This window comes from Mercenaria mercenaria, chromosome 18 (genome assembly GCF_021730395.1).
Source record: "Mercenaria mercenaria strain notata chromosome 18, MADL_Memer_1, whole genome shotgun sequence".
NCBI lineage: Eukaryota > Metazoa > Mollusca > Bivalvia > Venerida > Veneridae > Mercenaria > Mercenaria mercenaria.
The window spans coordinates 50,804,749-50,826,136 of record NC_069378.1 but is presented as its reverse complement, the minus strand read 5'-3'; the positions used below and the strand labels follow the sequence as shown (position 1 = coordinate 50,826,136).

The window sequence follows — 21,388 nt, the reverse complement described above, 5'->3', positions numbered from 1 at the left end:
CTCATCAATGTCTACAGCGTAAACATCTCCTTTTCAAAAATGCTATAACCCCTTAATATTGCAAGTCACCTCTCACTTATGTAGGGAAGTTGTCGATTACTTGCAGAGAAAAGGTGAATTCTTGTCCTGAATCCTGGAACAGTAGAGCATTAAAGGTTAAATTACTATTGCTTTCATATTAACAGGATAACTATAGGCATTCCCCATGAATCATAAATGTTTTTCGATTTTTAGCGGAACGTGACGTTGAACATCGCTACGTCAGTTCCGGCTTCGTATTTCATTTGTTGTACTGAGAGAACGCCATGTTGTCGTTTTGATAAAGGCCTTAAGGCCGAAACGTTAATAAAACAGGATGGAAACTAACTCATTAAAGTCATTAAATTACCACCGTTATATAATTTGTAAAATGTTAAAGAAATAAACGCGCATATAAAACACCATAAATGACAATTACCGAAAATCAAGTACAATTTCCGTATTCACCGATGAATTATAAGAAACTTGCAATACATTTTGCAATATTTAGTGGCAACTGAATTTTCGATACATGCAAAATTATATCAAAATGACAAAATCATATGTGCACTTTTGATAGAAACTGGTGATAAGACGATATTTGAATAAATTATTCACCGTCTTGCAACATATGCACTTATTTTCTAGCAAAACAACTTGATCACGGGGAGCCAGAGAGGAGGATGTAGGGTCTGCATGTTAGAGGTAATCAATTTCAACCTGAAGACAAAGACATATACCTTTTTAACGAGAATATTGAATAAAAAATAATGTGCTGTCCTGGTCAAACTGTGATAGTTGTTTTTAATGGTAGATCAAACATTATATTCTTGTACATACATGCAATACAGCACACCATCGTTTGCCATCCCTGTAAAAACATTGATCTGTAACGTCACATGTTTTACTGCCTAACTTTTGTAAGTGCCTAACTGTTGGTATTGTTGCCTAACTTTTGTTATTGTTGTCTGGGCGGAGCGCGATAGGAGTGAGTAAGAGTTAACCAAATTTGCGTGCCCGATACAACATAAACCTGCCATGCTAACATCTCTTAGGCATTCTTTTATTGCTGTTCCGATTGCAGACTTGGTCCGGTATAAATAAGATCTTTATCAAATGGTAGGTTTATAACTTATTATAGTGTAAAGCAAAGACAGCTGGGGTTTTGAATTCTTGCCTCCCAACCACCAGTCGAAGTTAGTACGAAGTTGGATAACCATTTTTTCATCATCATCGTGTAGCCCTGGTTATATTACGATAGAACTTTGTTCTTAATTGTAGGTCAAACATTATGTTCTTGTAGATACATACAATGCAGCACATCATCCTATACTGTCCCTGTAAATATTATTGATATGTAACGTCACGTTTTACTGTGGTTATTGTTGCCTAACTATTGTTATTGTTGCCTAACACTCGTTACTTATTCCTGGGGCGGTGCGATATGACTGAGTGAGAGTTTACTAAATTCGTGTGCCTGATACCACATACTCCTGCCATTCTAACATCTCTTTGGTAATCTTATGTTGCTGTTCCGAATGCAGACTTGGTCTGGTGTAAATAAGATCATTATTAAATGGTACGCTTTTTAACTTATTTATAGTCTAAAGCACAGACGCCTGGGGTTTTGTATACTTGCCCTCCCCACCACCAGTCACAACTAATACGAAGTTGGATAACATTTTTCATCTTCATCGTGTAGCCCTGGATACATTATGGCAGAAATTTGTTCTTAATGGTAGATCAAACATTATATTCTTTTAGATACATGCAATGCGGCGCACAATCCTATATCCGTCCCAGTAAATATTGTATTGTCATTGGTATTGATCTGTGACACGTCGTATATCTTTGTCTGCCTAACTGTTATATTGCCTAACTGTGCTATTGTTACCAGGGGTGGAGAGCGATACTTAAGAAAGAAATTGTGAGATTTCACGTCCCTGACCTCACATTACCTTGCTAACCCCGCGAAATATCTAATTCCCGCAATACTAACATCTCTTGGGCATTCTTCTCCAGCTGTTCTAACCTACACGTATGTGGTCATAAATCAGGCTGGTACGTGTAGTGTTCGCCCGGAAAAAGTATAAATTGTACATGTAGTTCTGGTGCATTTTAAATATCTACATGTAACACGCATGAAACACTAAATCCACCATTACAATATTGGTAACGACAGCGGAGAACTGCTTTATTGCCGCGGTGGTCTGGGTTCGATTCCAGGCACAGTCATCTTTTTGTCTTGAGTTGGCATGTTTAAAATAGTTAATAAACAAAAAAAAAACACATATTTAAATGTCCATATTATGTCAAAACTTCCATTTCAAAGAAAAATCATTTTTCAGCCAAAAAAATCTTTAATATTACAAATTATGCTTGTGAAAATCATGTGCAGGCGCAGGCCTTTGGACCTAATAAGCAAGTATGCCTATACACATGTGTGTAAATTATCTGATGTAAATTCGAGCAAAAATGTCTGATAAAGTTCATCTATATTCTATGCCACCGGGCATATCGCGATTGAATTGTCCGTCCGTCCGAACCAAATTACCTAAAGCCTACATTAAAGCCCCGATTTAGTTCATACTTACAACCAGTTATCCTTGTGGCAAGACCTTTAAAATGACTTGTATATAAATGACCTTTACCCTCATATAACCTTCACATTTAAACTTACACTCTCAATAAACAACAATTTGGGCCTTACAGCCAACATGATAGTTATATTTAGTTCATACTCACAGTCAACAAGCTTTGTGGCAAGACCTACGAACTGACGTATATGTAAATGACTTTGACCTTCTTATGATCTGAACCTTCAAACTTAAAATCTCAAAAAAGCCCAAAAGTTTGGTCATATAATCTAGGGCATGATTGTGCGTTTTGGAAACGGAGCTTCTTATGGAATGATTGCTTTTGGGTAAAACAAATGTCATAACACAAGGTGTACGCAGTCTGGTGGGTAGGGAAAGGGGAAGGGAAGAGAAGCAAAATATCTTGTATAACTAAGAGAGAGTGGATCTCCTGGACTACAGCTTCGAATAAAAAACTAATACCCGGTTTGCTAGCTAGCTTAGCGAGCAGAAAATTTCTTTTAAAATACTTGGAGTCTGAAATGAACGCTGTCCAAAATACATGATTGCCGTTTTTTAGGTTGATGTGTTGGGTGCACGAATATCAATGTAACAGACTGAAAATAGTTCAGCCTCAACCGGGAATCGAACCCGGGACCTAGGCAATAGTAAATCTAAAAGCAAGAGTCAAAAGCAAAGAACATGGCTCTCAGTGTAATGGAAATAACCTTCTTTTAGAAATATGACCTGGAGCCAGAAATTTTATTTTCAATGATTTAGGAGTCCACGGAGCGTCCGCAAATATTTTTTTTCAGTATGTTGAAGCCAGAATGTTTATCTTTCAATTAAAAAAGACCCCCCCCCCCCACCCCCCACGCCCAGAATGTCAAATGGTTTGTACTTTATATATCCAAAATGTGTCTTTACATAAACGACCAAACACGTCATCAATAATGTCACATGACATGAACGTAAATTCTACAATGTTACAACAACGGGAGCTTTTACGCCTGTTACAATTTAACAGATTGTTGTGTCCCGAAAATTTAGATTTCACTTAATGCCCTTTATGCTCTGTGTAAGTGTCGCAGGGTCGAGTAAACTGCCCGTAGTTTATGTTTTCTGTATGTTTATTATATGTATGTCCTGTATTGTCCTCCGTACTGTAGTCGTATTATTGTAGTTAGTCCGTAATCGTCTTCCGTAGTCTAGTTGTCGTATTTAGTCATATTCAGGCATTATTCTTCGTCCAATCCACATTATATAAACCATATCCAATAGTCCAGCCTTTACCCATATCACTTATTCATAAATTTCATAATTCACTGAGTGTAATATCTAACCACATGGATGGGCCTCTCTTCTAATTTTAGATTTCCCGGCTTATTTGCACTAGGCATGCGTACTTGGAATGAAATATTGATGGCGAAGGCCACAGATTTTGTCGCTGACAAATATAATATTATATAGGCGCATATTTGTGTATTTTCAGGTAATTTAGAAGATTGTTGTTGATGCTTAATCATTTATCTGCATTTTGCCATTCCTCGGTTTTGCTATTTTTATGTATTTGCACTTGGAATGAAATATTGATGGCGAAAGCCACAGATTTTGAGAAGGGCCGTTTACTGATGTTGTAAGAACTTGTGACCCGACCCATTTGCTTATATTCTGGGCTGTACATGTACATTTTTGATGTTTGTTATTATAAATGTAAATAGTAATGAGCAATAAAATATGATTAAATCAAAGGCCACAGATTTTGTCGTTGACAAATAAAATACTATATAGGTGCATATGTGTGTATTTCCAGACCCGTAATCCCTTGACCCGACTCTCGAACTCATATGAGCAGAAAAAACCTACTAGCCAAGTGTAATTTTGGACCGCGACATAAGTTTGAACGTAATGATTGGTTTGTACGAATGAAACTGTTTGACACTTCTGGTATTCAATAGTTGAAACAAACCTCATTACAATCCTTGTCTGATAACTTCGGAGTGACTTTTTGGACGAGTCCAAGTCAGGAGGGTAATCGATAATTATCATTATCTATTTATTTATTTATTTATTATAGTCTCTTCACTGTACAGTACATCAATATACAACATAGGTTATAGAAACAATAATACAATGTACAATGTCATTCATGTATGAATTATAAGAGACATCCAGACAAAATTTTTAAAACATAGTATTACTGCTGGTATTACCACTAATTGAAATTCTATATTAACTATCTAAAATCTAGGTATTAGACATATAACTACTAAGACAGTGCCATTTAAAAAGTTTAAAACAGTCTATTTATAATGAAAAGGAGACAGGACACAATTGTTTACAGACTGTCCTAAATCTCTACAATGGTACATATAAAACCATAATGTCAGTGTTATTAATACAGCTATTAAAAAGCTATCTGTTTTAAAATGTATGTTTTATTAAAAATATGTTTCAACAAGAACTGTTCATAAGACAGCACGCTCAACCTTTCTCAGTGAATTAGAGCTTTGTCCACAAAAGAAACACTGTGTAAAACTTCAACCAGAACATTCTAAGTTAAAAAAAAGGGGCACAACCCTGTCAAAATCCAAGATCAGATCTACAGGGATCGTCCCTCCTGGTGTAGACTGACAACAGATGACCATTTCAGGTTGCGAGTCTAACAAATTAAATTTTATGAAATTTAAACCAAAAAATTATAAGTTAAAAAGGAGCATAACCCTATCAAAATTGAAACCAGAATTATGCAGATTATTTCTCCTGGCACAGAAGTTGATAGTAAATAATTATTTTATGGTTCAAGTCACAAGCTTCGAATTTAAGTACACACTTTTGTACTATACTACTAACTGGAATGCTTACTTTGAAGTAGAAGATTAGTACAGGTCGTAGAGCGTTAGCCTTACATGTGCGATTCTTTTATATTTCCATTGTCGCGTTGGTTCGAATCCCACCGTGATTTATATACTTTAAAAAAAAAATCTTTGCTTTTTATCTATGTTTTAATTACATTTTTTTTTCAAAGACAACTGAAAATATTCAAAATGCAGTAAAACAGCACTATGGTATACAATAACGAACTGAAATATGGAAAAATGATGATGCTTGAAATAACCTTCAGAATAGTTTGTAGTATGCATTAAGCATCATTCTTATACTGAACAGTGTTTCTCTTTGCAAAAAAGACGTGGACGCCTCGGACATGTTGACTACACTATAATACTGGCAATATACCAGAGAGGAATTTAACCTGCACGAAATTTCCGAGTGTTTTCGTGACTATGCATTCATAATACGATGTGTTTACACAGAGCTGATGCCTGGTCCCCTTTAAACAGAAATTAATTCAATAATATTTCTATCTAAATATATTAATATATTCCAGGAGAAATGAATGATTATGGTGGTTACCCTGAAAGAGAAACCAAAAAAAAAAAAAACAACAAAAAAAAAAACAACAACAACACTTTCCTCGATTCGAACCTACGGCCCGCAAAATTCGATATTTCAAACACCAATGCTTAACCATTGAGCTACCGGGACTGACAGACATGTTGCAATAAAATATACACCCAATATTATTGTTTATGTAAGCTGCTTTACCTATTTTGTTAATTTTATAAGTCCAGGAAACATAAACAGACGTGACGTCACTCCGAAGTTATCAGACACGGACTGTACTTACACAATATTCTATAGTGTGATTTTATTGTTGAGAGTTCAATTCATCAACTCGTCTGCAGATTAGGGAAATCGAAATGCTTTGCTTTGCCTTATTTAGGTAAGAACCGCTATCGTACTGAATAACACTGCCTTAGTAACGGACTCTTCCATTATTAAAAGCACAAAGACATCACTGATGTCAAAAACGAACTATACCTAGGTTTGGCATTGATTGTTTGTAACATACAGTGAACGGTATCACACAACGGTATCTACGCTACACTTCTCTGGTCTCGCTCATTTAATGAAAGTAAATAAAAACAACGTAAATATCCAGCTGAGATAGTCACGTTATAATCACGCAGACCCTCTCAAACCTAACCCAATATCTGTGGATGTGTACTTTATATAAATAAACGCCAAATAGATAGACATAGTAAGAAAGTACAAACACCGAGGACGATACGAACAATTAAAAGAGTAAAAAGGCATCGCCTTGTAACGCTCCGTGGCAAAAAAAAAAAAACAAAACAAAAAAACCCTACTAGGGATGTTACACAAACTAATCAGTCTTTATCCCAAGCATGTCCGCAAACATAAAATGACACCTATTGGATGTACGCACGTATTGAGTGTACAATATACTGACTGAAGTTTATGGTTACGTTTAACATAGGTTTAATACTGTACATTCAATGCGTGCGTACACTCAATGCCGACCCTAGCATATTACAAAGTTACAGTACAATATATGTAAAGTTATCCCCACAAACTTTAAGGCAATCCCGGCCTTGTGTATGCGATTGTAACAATAAGCGTATGTGGACGTTTGTAGTCACGTTTAAGACTTTAACCGTTTTAAAATTACTTCTTCCGCAAGGCTGTCGTTATCGAACATCGTAAAATTCTCATACGAAGCCATCTCTTTAACTGAATCGCCCTGATTCATCTGAGATATACTGCATGTTAAGTGTGTGTTTTCTCCTCGAATAGACAATGACTAGACAGATGGAATTTTGGCACTAGTAAACTAGTTTAAGCCTTCAAAAGGGTGTTTTTGCTACCCATCGTTCCAAGACTGTCCCCTGATGTGCTTCATCTTTATGTGTGTTAATTATGTGTTTTTATTATTGCATTCCTTTGTAATTATGATTCGAAGGAACCCGGTTCGAAGGTGATAAAACTTAGTTTGTAGACCAGTCTCAACACTCACGTGCTTGACTGGTTAATTCTGAGCTCCTTTTTTAAAATTAACTAATGGCAGACTGACGTTTGACTAGTTAATTCTGAGCTCTTCTAAAACAATCCTAATGACAGACTGGCTCTTAATCTTAGTTTTATAACCTCAGACCCAGGAATGTCTGTACTTGAAAGAAAACATGGAACTTTTGTTGTTTATGAGCATTTATTTTAAAAAATAACAGGTGTGTACACGTAAATTAGGAAGAGTGATTTGTTTTAAACTGAAAATAAATCAAAGTGATATGCAGGTTCCCCTTTATCACAATCTAATATTTATTATTTGAAATTATTTGTGTAAAAATTGTTAAATGTCCCTCTAATATCTATTACAACAAGACTCCTTACATAAATTGCCGATCCATAGTATGTGTTCTTGGCTGGGTTATAGATAAATACTAACGTTTACTAACTAACTAAAGTGAAAATTGAAAAAAGAATGAAAAAATATTTCTTACGTCATGTAACAAAACAGTTATGAAAGTTTCTTCAGGCCTCGGGCAAAAGTTTTGACTATTGACCGGCAGGCAATTTAATATATGTATACATACATGTGTCTTTGCATAAATGGCCGGTTAGTGTTGTTGACCGGTCTATTGTTCAACACTAAATACTGCTGAGCTAAAGGCAAAATCAGTCTGATTAAAATCACCATCTGGAACGGTATATACACCGTAATAAGATCGTGTACATAATTTTGGCTGAAATCAAACTTTGAAGAAAACAAGTACTAAAATTTATTTCAGATGCCTTCTGATAACACATATTGAATGGCTAAACTTCGAGCCTTGAGCAATAGTTTTAAGGTATTAGGCCCATAATAGAGTATCTCCTCTTTGAAGAGTATTCAATGTCTACCATAAACCTACTTTGAATGCGATTTTCAGGGGTGCGTAGGTTCAAGCCCCACTGGGACCAAAGTTTTTGTCCTTATTTTCCTTTTTGTCTAGTAAGTTTTTACTTCTTTCAAGACTTGTTATTGATTTATTGTACAAAAATGGAACATATTCATTTGATAAGCGATTTCTTGCTGTTCAAAGTGAATTTACCTCTGAAATAGAAGGGATAGAGTTAGACATCTTTAAAAATACTGAGTTACGTGCGGAAAAAGTTTTTTATTTTGCCATCATTCTTTAGATTACATATTGTGGAAGAAATTCAGGTAAGATTTACTTCTGCTCCACCGTTATTTTTGAATGAAGTGAGCAAAACTGAAAACAGACCCGCAGGATTCGACCTCAATTTTTCGATGTTGGAGATAGAATTCTGTCTCATTAAATCTGTTTACTTGAGGCACCCTAGAAAAAATGATACTGACACTTATGCTTTTTAGTTTTATAATTGTTTACCAATAGTTTGATGATTTTTTCATAAAAAATAATTGTATAATGAAATCTCTGCAAACATTTTGGATACAGGCCGCCACCTGGAAATATGTCTCTACTTGAGCTTGAGGAAATACCATACATTACACAAAATTTATGAAAAAAGGCACGGTAAAAGTTTTTAAAAATTTGCAACAAAGTGCGAAGCACGGTCAACTGTAAGAATATACCAAGCAAATGCCTTTTTTAAACATTACTAGTAGGGGCCTAATACCTTAACTTTTGACGGACAAGCCATTCAATAAGTGTACCAGTATTCAATGTACTATATTAAAAAAAAAGCGTATTACATTTTTAATTGTATTGCATGTTTACTTTCGTATATCCAAGCATATTGATAGATTTTAGATTTTTTAGATTTTATAGTTTATTATCGTCTCATTCATTTACAAACATATAAATTTGCATAAAACATAAAACAAATGTAAATGACCGTTCTAACTAGAACTACAAGAGACAATATATTCTCTTATTATATATGCACGCACCATTTAACTTAAGATTCATAATAATTATTTATAACTTGATTGGATCATGAACAAGGGCATCGATCCAACTGCGCCCCAGCAAACATAAGTGAAACAACTCAAGAGTTCCCCCTCTTCCCTTACACCGTCAATTTACCAACACAATCCCCATGTCAAAAATCCAACCACGCCACAAATACCCACAATAAGTAGATCAGCTATAACTTGACCACCTTTACAGTAACTATTTTATACGGTTTTTTACTTATAGCTGGCTAATCCAATACAATTCTATATCTCTGTACATATAAACCTAAAACCTTCTAAAACACATTTGTTTTTAACAGTTTGAACAAAAAAATTATGTGTGATATATTTAGTATCATTGGCCCACATGGAAGATTGGGAAACCAAATGTGTAGCCTCATTAAATAAAGTCTTTATCATTTATGAATAAAAACATCTCTGATATGAAACTACATAAAAGTTGACATTTGCAGGTAAAATACATAAAGTTCCAATCATATACATGTATAACTTTACATAAACTAAAATCTTCTATAAAAACGTAGTAGTTAAGAATCAAATGTGTTTTATATACAATACACATGAATAACATCTCTGTTCAAGCTGAAACTAGCTGAAAATTGAGAGTTACAAATAAAATGAGCGAGTTGAGTGAGTACATGAGTGTGTAAATGTTGAGTAACTAACCAAGTAAGTACATGACTACCTGTACGGATGCTTAATGAGTAAGTGAATGCAAGAATATTGAGGAACTGACCACGTGAGTATATGAATGTAAAAGCAATTGAGTAAGTGACCATGTAAATACACGATAGTACGAATGCTGCGTAAGTGATCAAATGAGTACATGCCAATGAATACATGTACAGATGCAGAGCTAGTGACCAAGTAAGTACATGAGTGTACAATGCTGAGTAAGTGATGGAGTGGGTACACAATACATGTACAAATGTTGAGTAAGAGACCGTGTGACTACATTAATGTAAGTATATTGAGTAAGTACCGAGTGGTACATAAATGTATGTATGCTGAGTAATTGACCTAGTGAGTACATAAGTGCATAAACAGATGGTGAGTAAATGAATACACAATATCCTGTCATCTATTTAGCTGTGTTTCACTATACAAAGTATTATTTCTTTGCTTAAGTATGTTGAAGCAGGTTTTTGCTAAAATTCTTATCAAATCTGAGTGAGTAAATAACAGTGTAAGTTGTTCTTCTCTATTTAGGCTCGCAAAATTTTCAACAACAGATGTGACTTTTTGTAACAACAAATTTCTCTCGACTTTATATAGTGGACAGTCCAGAATGGCATGCATTTCTGACTCTACAGCATTACATCCAAAGGGACATATACGTTGCTTCTCAGGCAACCTTTCATATCGGCCAGTCTCTAGTTAATGTGTTTTAAAGCGTGATTCCACGTTATATTTCCAAAGATATCAAACATGCTTCTTGGGTATTAGGGGCCAAAAGAAGGGTTGCATAAACATTACCTTTTATTAACAGATTCAGTCTAACCGTGCTATTAGTATGGATCTTCTGATAGATTTTATTACTTATATATTGTATATGTTTGTGTAGTTACATGTGTATAAATAGTCTTTGTTTATTCACTCATGTATCAGTAATAAGTCTTTTTTTATTTCTTTACACACTTGTTCATGTGATAGTAATAGTTTTATGAGGTAACTTTTGGGTAAAAGTGAATTATTAGAAATCCCGCTAGCTGAGACCTAATCCTTGTCTGTCAAAATCAACATCGCATGGAAAACACTTCGACACTTCGTTCGATCTGGTTTACCACCAAATTGCTAAAGGTCATTTATTGACCTAGACATTGTTCTTTAACGTACAACAACATACCCTTAAAAAGCCCTTTCCTCGTTACTGTTATGATTTTATATTTTAAACAAACATCAAATATCCATTCTGATCAATATGCTGATCATTCATGTGTAATACCTGTTTATGATAAATATTTAATTGTTATAAATACAAAATTTAACTGCATGAAATATATAAGCAACATAAACTATCAATGCGGACAGACAAATGAATATACAAACATAAATCAGTTATCTGGTGTCACTAAAAATCCTGTAAATGAGGATTTTCTGTGTGTAAAATAATCAACAATACCAGTACATCCACCAATATACACATAGTCATTTTTGTTTAGATGGAATGTGGCTGATATACTCATAGAATATGTTTGCCCCACAGGACCTTCTATAGCACCTACTTCTTGAACTGAATTTTTATAAATAAAACATTCAAAAGCGTTTGATTTCCCGTACACTTTTGAAATCTGCACGGCAAAGTTATAAATTCCTGGCACTTTGCAGGTAAACCTTCCCGTTGAGCTGTCATAACCATTGCCATAGTTTTCAATAACATGAGGGAACACAATGGATGTTGATCCCTTTATGCCATAAGCCGTGAATGAAACCTTGTGGTCTGAAAATATTAATAACGGTATAAAATTGCATTTTATTACAATGTAATCAATACTTTACTTTTAACTATATCTTATTTCATCTTTCTTACACTGATCATTCTTTCCATTTACAAATTTATTGTTTTGTACAATACTGACAGGGCAACATTAGAATTTATGTTGCTTATACAGCTGTGTTGCAGTTTCCTTAAAATTATTGTATATATTTAAATGTCATCAAATATTCATGTGTATCATATTTCTTTTGTATCGTAGAATATAATAAAATTCCAGTTAAGCCAGTGCTAGGGGCCATCAGGGATGTGGCTCGTTTCTTTTCCTGTCATGAATCGACCCAGTCACACGGAGTCTGCTATTATTTTGCTTGTTTGCTGTCCATGTTTTCAAACGATCTTCTTACAGATTTTATAAATATTTTCAAAGCCTTCTTGCAGAAATAAATAGGCTTATTACATACTCGATTTTATATCCCGTTAAGATACAGTGGTACCAGAAACGTTAATATTTTCCATATACTGACGCCTGAATTTCATATCGGGGGCATGACGTAATTCATTGTGTGTCATTGCATTAATTATTTTATTCAGATCAGTATTTCTCATCTTATTCAGGCTACAGAACTAAATTTATTCATAATATTTAATTTTGACATTTATACGTGTAGATATGTATGTAATAAAGGATTATTATCTTTGCATCGGGAAATATGCACTCATTCCTTAACGGAGAATAGTGTGCGACTTTAGGAGCGCAATATTTCCGCTGCAGAACTCGTGCATATTTCCCGATACAAAGCTAATAACATATACATTTACAACAGCGATGATATGATCGACATGTGTAAAATACAAACTATTTGCCAAGACAAGATATTCATACCAGGACATGTTTGCTGGTTACATATGCTAACTTGCATCGGAGTACCATCGCAATATTTTCCTAGTAATGATGGCTTCGGGAGGGTACACGTTCGAGTCTGTGACCGTATCCCTACGCCACAAGTTACACTGCAAGAACCCCAACTGCTCCAGCTACCCCAAGCACCATCTACAAAAAGCCGAAGTGCATGATATGATAGCTTTTAATTAAATAAGTAAAATTCAATCATATTTTACAAAACGACAACTTCGTTTATCAACCTGCTAAAATACTTGGTTAGAAATGCAATGATATTGTTTTAGCATATACCGATGATAAATGTTCTCATTTTACTAAGTCGTTTAAATGAAACATGTAGAATAGAAGAAGTGGAAAGCAACATGTCCCACAACACACCCTAGAATTCGTATTTATTTAACAGTGAAAACTAAAAGGCAACCATTGGATAATTTGTGGTATCATTCATATCAAGTACGGCTTCCCAACTGATGTAAAATTTTCAAAATCATTCCAAAATTCTATACAGTTTCGAATGTTTTCAAAATTGATGTACAATTTTCGAAATTTAAAAAAGTATTCTCAGGTGTTACAAATCGTAAATTAAAAGAAAAACAAACAACAACAGAATAACAGAGTGAGTTCTAGTCCGTATCGATTTTAGAAGATTCCTATCAATGTCTAACATTATCATGGGAATCCAGTCTAACAAATTCTAACTTTTTTCTTTCTGTAAATTATTGATAATATCAGAAACGCGATAAATGCCAATAAACACCATTTGGCCCAAATTTACTCTTTAATGCAAAAAGATAATGTACGATTTATTTTCAAAATTGCTAAAACATGAACTATCAACAACTTTCCAGGATACTGTTAACATAAGAATAGAATCTATCTGTTGCGTTAAGTATGCACTAAAAATCTGAAACTGATGAAAATAATAACTTGATTAAAATTCATTTCAATATTGATTTTTGTACACTTTAGCTAGTCTATCAATATTTTGTATGTAAGCTGGTATCTTAATAAGTACTTGTGGGAATGAATTGAACCTCACTCGCTTATTCCTGTGATAACTTAATTTGAAATGCACAAGTTTCATCACTCAATTTTGCTTGTTTACAAAATTATCCCCCTATTTTCGAATAAGTAAGTTTTGCGTGTAAGCTGGTATTAGTACGAACTAATGCGAATGTATTGGCATTTCACACACTTGTCCACTGTGATGAGCTGATATTTTTTGTACAGTTTCGATAACTCTATTTCTTTTGCATTTGTATAAAAAATATTACCCTTTTTCGACTTTCATATTAATGCAATTAACTTGCATTAGTGACAGTGCATTTAAATAGTCGAGCGTTGCTGTCCTCCTTAACCTGATATTCTGATGCATATCTGGAATCATGTCTCTTTAAAATAGAATGGGATATGGTGTCTCTTTTAAACAGAGTGGATATTTGGTGTCCCGTTAAAACTGTATGGAACGTTGGTGTCCCTTCAAAATTAAATTGATAAATCTATACGCCACTCAGATTGATTTCATTTTAATCGATTTCTCAGAACTTTAACAACACACAGGAAAATATATAATGCACTAGCACTAGAACCCGCCACGACTTGACAATGTGTCTGTTTGCGCTGATATTCAAACAAACTGCCTAATGCTTGACAGTTGTAAAAACGAACTATTATGAAAAAGGCGCAAAACTTGTAAATAAATAAAAGCAACAAAAACGAGAACACTAGCCGATTACAGAGGTTTCTGGCATTGAAATGAATTAAACTCATTCATTTCAGATAGAAAAAAAGTTATTTGCATGTAAATTTAAGCCATACTTTATAATTGGACAAAAGCGTTCACGTTTTGGACAACAAAAATAATTTCAGCAATCTAGAATATTGTTAACAATGACGTAGCCAATAAAACACCTGTAAATAACAAAATCTGGGTACAAATGAAAATGAACATTAATTAGACCTTGATATTGAGGAATGGGTTCCTAAACAATTAATGTTGTCAAAAATACATATGCAAACTTTCATAAAACCGTTATTAGGTAATTTCAAATAAACCTAAACTAGTAATGACAATGCCCATGACAGTTAATGAACCCTCTTAACCTTGATCTAAGAGGATAAACGCTGAAGAAACACACTTGTATATGTCATAAAATACCTTTCAAATATTTATGTACATTATTATCTCAAATATGACATATATTTGGCGCATGGTTTTGACTCTTCAATAAAATGACCTCTGTTCAGTTTGTAAATTTTCCAAAACATAACCTTTATTTTTTTCTCTCCAAGTCAGTACTTATAAATAGAATTGATAAACTATTTACGAGCAAAGCGATAATAATATATTTCCTTGCATGATTGAAGATTTTATTAAATAGAGAATATGTTCTCCAGATATTGGGGTGCTGGACGTGCCGGGTCTGTCCCAGTTACATGTAAGTCAGAGTAAGGGTAACAAACACCTGGACGAGGCAGTGCAATATATTTAACTTTTGTGACTCCTTCTGACCTTGGAATTTACAGTTTCTGTGCAATGCACTCCGCAATGTTGTGATAATTACCTGTTTAACGTTGAAATAAAATCTAATTTACGAAAATTGGAAAATTGTGATCTGCAGGAGAGGGGATCCGGGCACGAATAGACATATGAGATAGTTACAATCATAAGGGATTGCTCCAAAATAATTGTAATACCTACCATAACAAGCACTGGAGAAACATATCCTGTCATCTCTTGCCTCCCCGAAACAATGATCTCCTCCAATGGCTGGATAGGGGTTTGAACACGACCTGTCACGACGCTGCATGCCCACGTCGCAGGAAGCCGAGCAGGAACCCCATTCAGACCAAGTGCTCCAACCTCCATGAACTGAAAATATAATTATGTTAAATTTCAGATGTAGAAAAGGCAAACCATCCGACTAAAGTGAAGTATTTCATGTAAAGCATACTAATGACATTACTTGGACGACGGTCGTTATTGATATGGTTTCGCAGACCATACCCTGGATGAAACACGTAGGTGATCTAGATATTTCTATGTGCAAGAAGAGGCAAAAAACATGGTCCCTGCAATTAAAGGAACTAAGCATGTCCGGAATCAGTAGGTATGTAAGTGAATGACAGGAGATGTACCTGGACAGGTGTCTCTTTGACATAACTTGGTTTCAGTTGTATTTCCAGAACAATCGCGGCCGCCATTCTCAGGTGCAGGATTTGTACAAGAGCGAGATCTCGTTTGGACACCTCTACCACAAGTGACGTCACAGTTTGACCACGTGGTCCATAGCGACCAGTTACCGTTCACTGAAATTGAATTGTTATTTTAAAAATAATTATGTGACTGTCTAGTCTAGACAATTTGATATGAATCCTTTGCTGTCTCCATCGAGCTGAGGTATATTTTTTTTTTGAATCTAACTATTAACATCTTAAACAGTTATTTATCATTTATTGAATCTGATCGACAAAATATTTCATATGTTAGGCTTTATAACTTAGAGTCAAAACATTATTGTTTCAAGTTACAGCATCTGCAATCTCCGAATAGGTATGCGTTAACGTAATATTATGAATCAGAAATGATCAAAAAAGTTTATATCAAAATGCTTTAACTTAATTAGAAACTAAATGAAATTATTTTGTAAAGATCCGTGTATTCTGCGATTCTAAATGCATTTGACAATATGGCAATGCGAGATACTGGACACAAAAACTTATCTAAAATACGTGCATGTGTAAGACATGGTTTTTTTCAACCCTCTTAAAAACACAAATGAAAGATCACGTATAAAACGCGTGTTATCATTTCCTGCTATTCCCTGGGTTAGGAAAACCTGGTCAAACACAATCAGGCTTATACGATCTTGATATGGTTACAAACGTAAATGTAGCATTGCATATCTCATTACTTGTCATCAACAGACTCAATCAAACCAAGTCAGTGTTACGTTTCTTGGTTGCTTTCTATACTTCCAAAGGATCTTTTTACATGGTTTATAAATTATGATCTGACAGCGAAGTATGTAATAATGACACATCTTGTCGGCTGGAAACTTACCCATTGTACACAAGTCACAAAACCTTGGACAAACAAGACTTGCTTGTTGTTTGTCTTGGCAAATATGGAATAGTGTGTTCATTTTTGCACAGTCAACCGTCTCGTCATCAACACATTGGGTCACTAGAATATAGAATGATAAGTAATACTTTAAAACTAGGGTGTAAAATGTTTGCAAGCAAAGATATAAGAAAGTCTCACAGACCATAAAGATAAATACGAGTATTTGCTTATGATATCTAGCAACATTTTACATACTTTATAGCCTTTTTGTGATTTTGTAAGGAAAAGCGAAAGATATTGATGTAATAACTACCTATAAATATCTAATTAACATTAAACACGACATCTTTTTTACCTTTTTGAAACAATGTCGACATACAAAATGATTGTTTGAAAACAATGTGATATTAAGTATCCTTTGGGGTCTTCCATAGAATTCTTTAGTATTCTTGTAAAATAATGTAAAAGTATATATTTTCAACAATGAACTTCATATCTCATTTGCCCATATATTAAATGTTACTTATAAGATTACAATCAGACAAGTACTATTTGCCTTACGTGTAGGATGTTTGCATAGGTCTGAATTGCATCTGTCTGTAGAGCAACATTCCAAACATGTTGATGACTGCCTCTCCACAAAATCATGTACGAGCTCATGTTGTGCTTTAATACCTCGACCTACAATTCCTGGTTTACCGACCCCACCACAATGCTAGATAAAATGTGTCATACATATTAATCTCTTTTGTCGTATATGATAAATACATTTAATATATGTAAAATATTTATCAGTTTTCTTTCAGTATTATGTGTGTTGTATGTGCATGACAATAAAGCTATTATACTTATTCATTGCGCGTGGTTAAATAAACAAGATCAGTCTGAAATAATTAACTATGTTCTTTATTACCGTCGTGCTATTTTATTATCCTTAAAAATGCAGTTCTATTCATCTTTTTAATGATTTGGCATTGGCGTATCTGATTGCACTGTATCATTTGGTATGATTTATATAGATTTAAGATTGTTAAATACCTGATTATCAGCACAACCCAAACTGTAGATTCCACCTTGCTCATTCAGGAAACACACCTGTTTTGAAAAAAGGTCTTGTTGAATTTATTAAATTAATGTCTAAATTTGTTTACACCTGGACAGTGAAAAAATTCGTGTGAAATTATTTATGGCAATTAAGTTCTTATGAGTAACTGAAATACTAAATGACTTTCTTATTTAAAACTGATGTTATTATCAAATAAAATTCATAAGTATATTTAAATGAGTGTAATGTCAAAGATATGAAATATATGAGCATGTACATCGTCCAAACAAATTCAGACAAATTTAGTATGTTCGGAAAACAACGGCATCGCAGAAAAAATATAACATGCAAGGTTTTACTGTATATATCAATAACAAATCTACATGACTACCTGTTTGTCGGGGCATGAAATTGTTGCATTACAGGTATGAGGGTCATCTGTTTGTTGACAGGAAAAACAATCCAAGGAATCTAAAGTTAAAATGAAAAGCAAAATCTACTAAACATATTTTTAAAATCAAATGTATATATATCCAACAATATATAATTCTGGGAATAAAGCAGGACCACAGTCGCGAAGTATCCGAAACGGAATACACTATAAAAAAAGTATGGAGGCAACAATAGCTGGGACATGAAGACAAAGTTGGTACTCGGACTGGTACTTGCATTTAAGGTTTTATTGTTATAGTGTAGAATCCTACTTCGGAGCTTTGAATTCTTCATGAAATCTGGCTAACGGAGGTACTGTGGTTCTACCTATGAAGCCTTCTCGTGACGAAATGATACACGAGAGGCACATGGGATCATCCTCTATCATCAAAGCTGGAAAGTCAACATATGACATATACCGGTGAGTCGTTAAACCAAACAAAAATACCTAAACCGATGTTATGGAGTGTGAGAGTCGTTGTAATGCAACTTTACTCATGTTAACAGACAAAAATTTAAAATGAAACCGAGTCTGATATTTTGTTTGGTGCCGTATTATGCTTCTAAACCAAAGGATCGTCTTATAAATTTATTTAAATATCTATAAATGACCGTAAAGATCGATTTAGCTTTGTTATTATGACATCCATTCAATATTATTCTTATATTATTTCGCTGACGCTGATGCTAAACACTGTTGAACGAACTTTTCATTATCTCTGTGAAAATAAGATCTGAGAAACGGAGTGTGCTTGAATCCTTTTTTTTTATTTTTCCCTGGGATCTTTAATTCACCCTTTGCTAACTGAAAAAAGACTGACGCCAGTTAAAAAACGCTTCCACCACATTCAATTACCATAAATTAAAAATAATACATATCCGTTGTTGTTGTACTTACATACTACCGTGTTCCAGTGAACCACGATCAAACATAAAACATAATCTGTAAAACAAAATATAAAAAAATGCATTAAATCAGATCATAACCAGTTTCCTACATGAATTGCCGAGTTCTTTTAAAGTCGCTTTCCCTGTTGGAGATTTGTTCTTGTATTTTATAAGTACACATGTACTTGTCATATTGGCAGGCTGGACATTTTATTTTATTTTATTTAAATTTAGAGCTCTTGAGAATGAAATACCTTGAGCAAAATTTCTAATAACGTGCTACCTAGCATTTAGGAATATATCAAAAACATACAAAAAGCTCAAAGGAAAGTCGTTTACCTTTGCAACTTCTACCATTAGTGATATCATCTGAAAAGTTGCTTGCGTTATACAGAATATTCACAGTATAACAGTCTTTAGAAAATACCAGACCCAAAACAACAAAAAGTACGACACGAATATTATCATAATCAAGGAAATTGGATTACATATTTTTTTGTCATTCGCTTGCAACTGATGCACGTATCCTAGACAAGCGAACAGAAGTGAACTTTCATCTACAATTAAACGTTTAAATTACCAAGCCAGATGAGTGACCAAAAGGTAGACGTTTAAAAAATCTTTCTCAGTAGTTTTCAGACAGTAAACGTGCTGTTTGAAAATATTGATTGAGACTAAATTGGTCATTCAAGAGATAATTGATGAAGTAACTTTAGCCAAGATATTGGCATTGATAGAAAAACATAATTGTATATGCAGTTTTTTGTTGTATGCCGTCTGAAATTTAAACATATATAATAGGGAGGTAATTTCAAAATATGTTTTAAATACTCCAGTAAGATGTCTGAGTAGTGTTGTAAAAATGCTTCTAAGACGAAATTACGGATTTCAATTTAGTTTAAAGTAAGCAGTTATATTATCCAACATGCGTGTGATTTTACGAACTAATATTCATTTTCATTTTGTATATAGGCTCAATAACCATGAAACATCTTAAATCATTCGTGTTATGATATAACTTCATTTCTGATAGGTTCTGTTGAATTTTGAAAAACGTTAATGATTTGTTGCTATCATTGGAGGAACCTGTCGGACGCAGTGAAGGTATAAGTTTTCTGATTTATTCTTTGGGATCATGGAGTTCATTCAACATATGTGTAATAGAATTCCACTTAAGCGGGTGCTAGGGGACGTGAGAGGTGTTGCACATTTCATAACCTCTCATGAACAGACTCAATCAAACCGAGTCTGCTAATATTCTTCTTGGTTGCATTCTTTGCTTTTAAAGGATCTTTTTACAGATTTTATTAATTATCAAAAGCAATATCTGAGTGCCGTGTGGCGGCTGTAAAAAGTCTCCCCGTAATTTTAATCAGAGTTGTTATATTTTCTGGTCCTTTGGGATCATGGAGTTCATTCAACATATGTGTTATAAAGTTCCACTTAAGCCGGTGCTAGTAGGCGTGAGAGGAATTACACATTTCATTACCTCTCATGAATAGATTCAATCAAACCGAGTCTGCTATCATTTTTCTTGGTTGCATTCTTTGCTTCCAAAGGAACTTTGTTCAGATTTTATTAGAAGGTATGTGCTACATGACGGTTTATAGTCTGGAAAATTTTGTAGAAAAGCCCATAAGGAAGGGTCACATTTAAGTAATGCATCCGTCCATACAACATCCCACCTGGAAATAGGGTAAAACATCTGGTTGAACCCGCTGTAACTATTTGTCTTCAAGAAAAATCTAATTTTGCCACAAGATATGTAAGTTAAGTGATCAATTAGGTACTTACAGATACAACCCATTATCAGAAGCTTCCAAACTTGATTACATCAATCGTCCAGTAATGTGTCCTCTAGTTATAATTACCTCTGTCGAGGTGTCTAAAATAAATGACTTATACACCTCTCTATTTATACTGATCCCGTCATTGCAAGCCAGGCTATCAAAACTCTTATCTCTCCTGACTAAGAGACATTTCAATGTCACCAAAATCATGCACAATGCCAAAACCATATTAACATTTAATCATAAGAGTGATCCTAGTTTTTATGTGAAGTAAACATATTCACCAATCCCTTTGCTGAATTTAGACAGTGTCCTTAATAATACTTGATAGCACGGCGTACTTGTACTTTACACTTTCAACTTGTTTAAGTTTAGAAAACGGTAGTCTTTTGAAATTTCAAATTGTTTTGAATTCTCATTCACCAATATG

At 34.1% G+C, this 21,388-nt stretch overlaps 1 protein-coding gene across 1 annotated transcript; it reads right to left on the bottom strand.

The window, feature by feature from the left end:
* Nucleotides 1-4,790: 4,790 nt before the first annotated feature.
* Nucleotides 4,791-21,050, bottom strand: LOC123538198 (A disintegrin and metalloproteinase with thrombospondin motifs adt-2-like). The gene is made up of 10 exons (XM_053530517.1): nt 20,963-21,050; nt 19,179-19,223; nt 18,240-18,319; nt 17,842-17,898; nt 17,365-17,518; nt 16,801-16,923; nt 15,876-16,046; nt 15,439-15,609; nt 12,720-12,887; nt 4,791-11,839 (listed from the first exon to the last, which is right to left on the bottom strand). The coding sequence occupies exons 1-10, from the start codon at nt 20,973-20,975 to the stop codon at nt 11,454-11,456; spliced, it is 1,368 nt and encodes a 455-aa protein (XP_053386492.1). The 5' UTR covers nt 20,976-21,050; the 3' UTR covers nt 4,791-11,453.
* Nucleotides 21,051-21,388: the final 338 nt, after the last annotated feature.

Excerpts from the sequence above, each read along its gene's own strand:
- LOC123538198 (XM_053530517.1), bottom strand. Across the intron at positions 17,519-17,841 it reads TGGGTTGTGCTGATAATCAG|CATTGTGGTGGGGTCGGTAA; the intron begins GTATTTAACAAT and ends CATTTTATCTAG. Across the intron at positions 11,840-12,719 it reads TAACCAGCAAACATGTCCTG|ACCACAAGGTTTCATTCACG; the intron begins GTATGAATATCT and ends TAATATTTTCAG.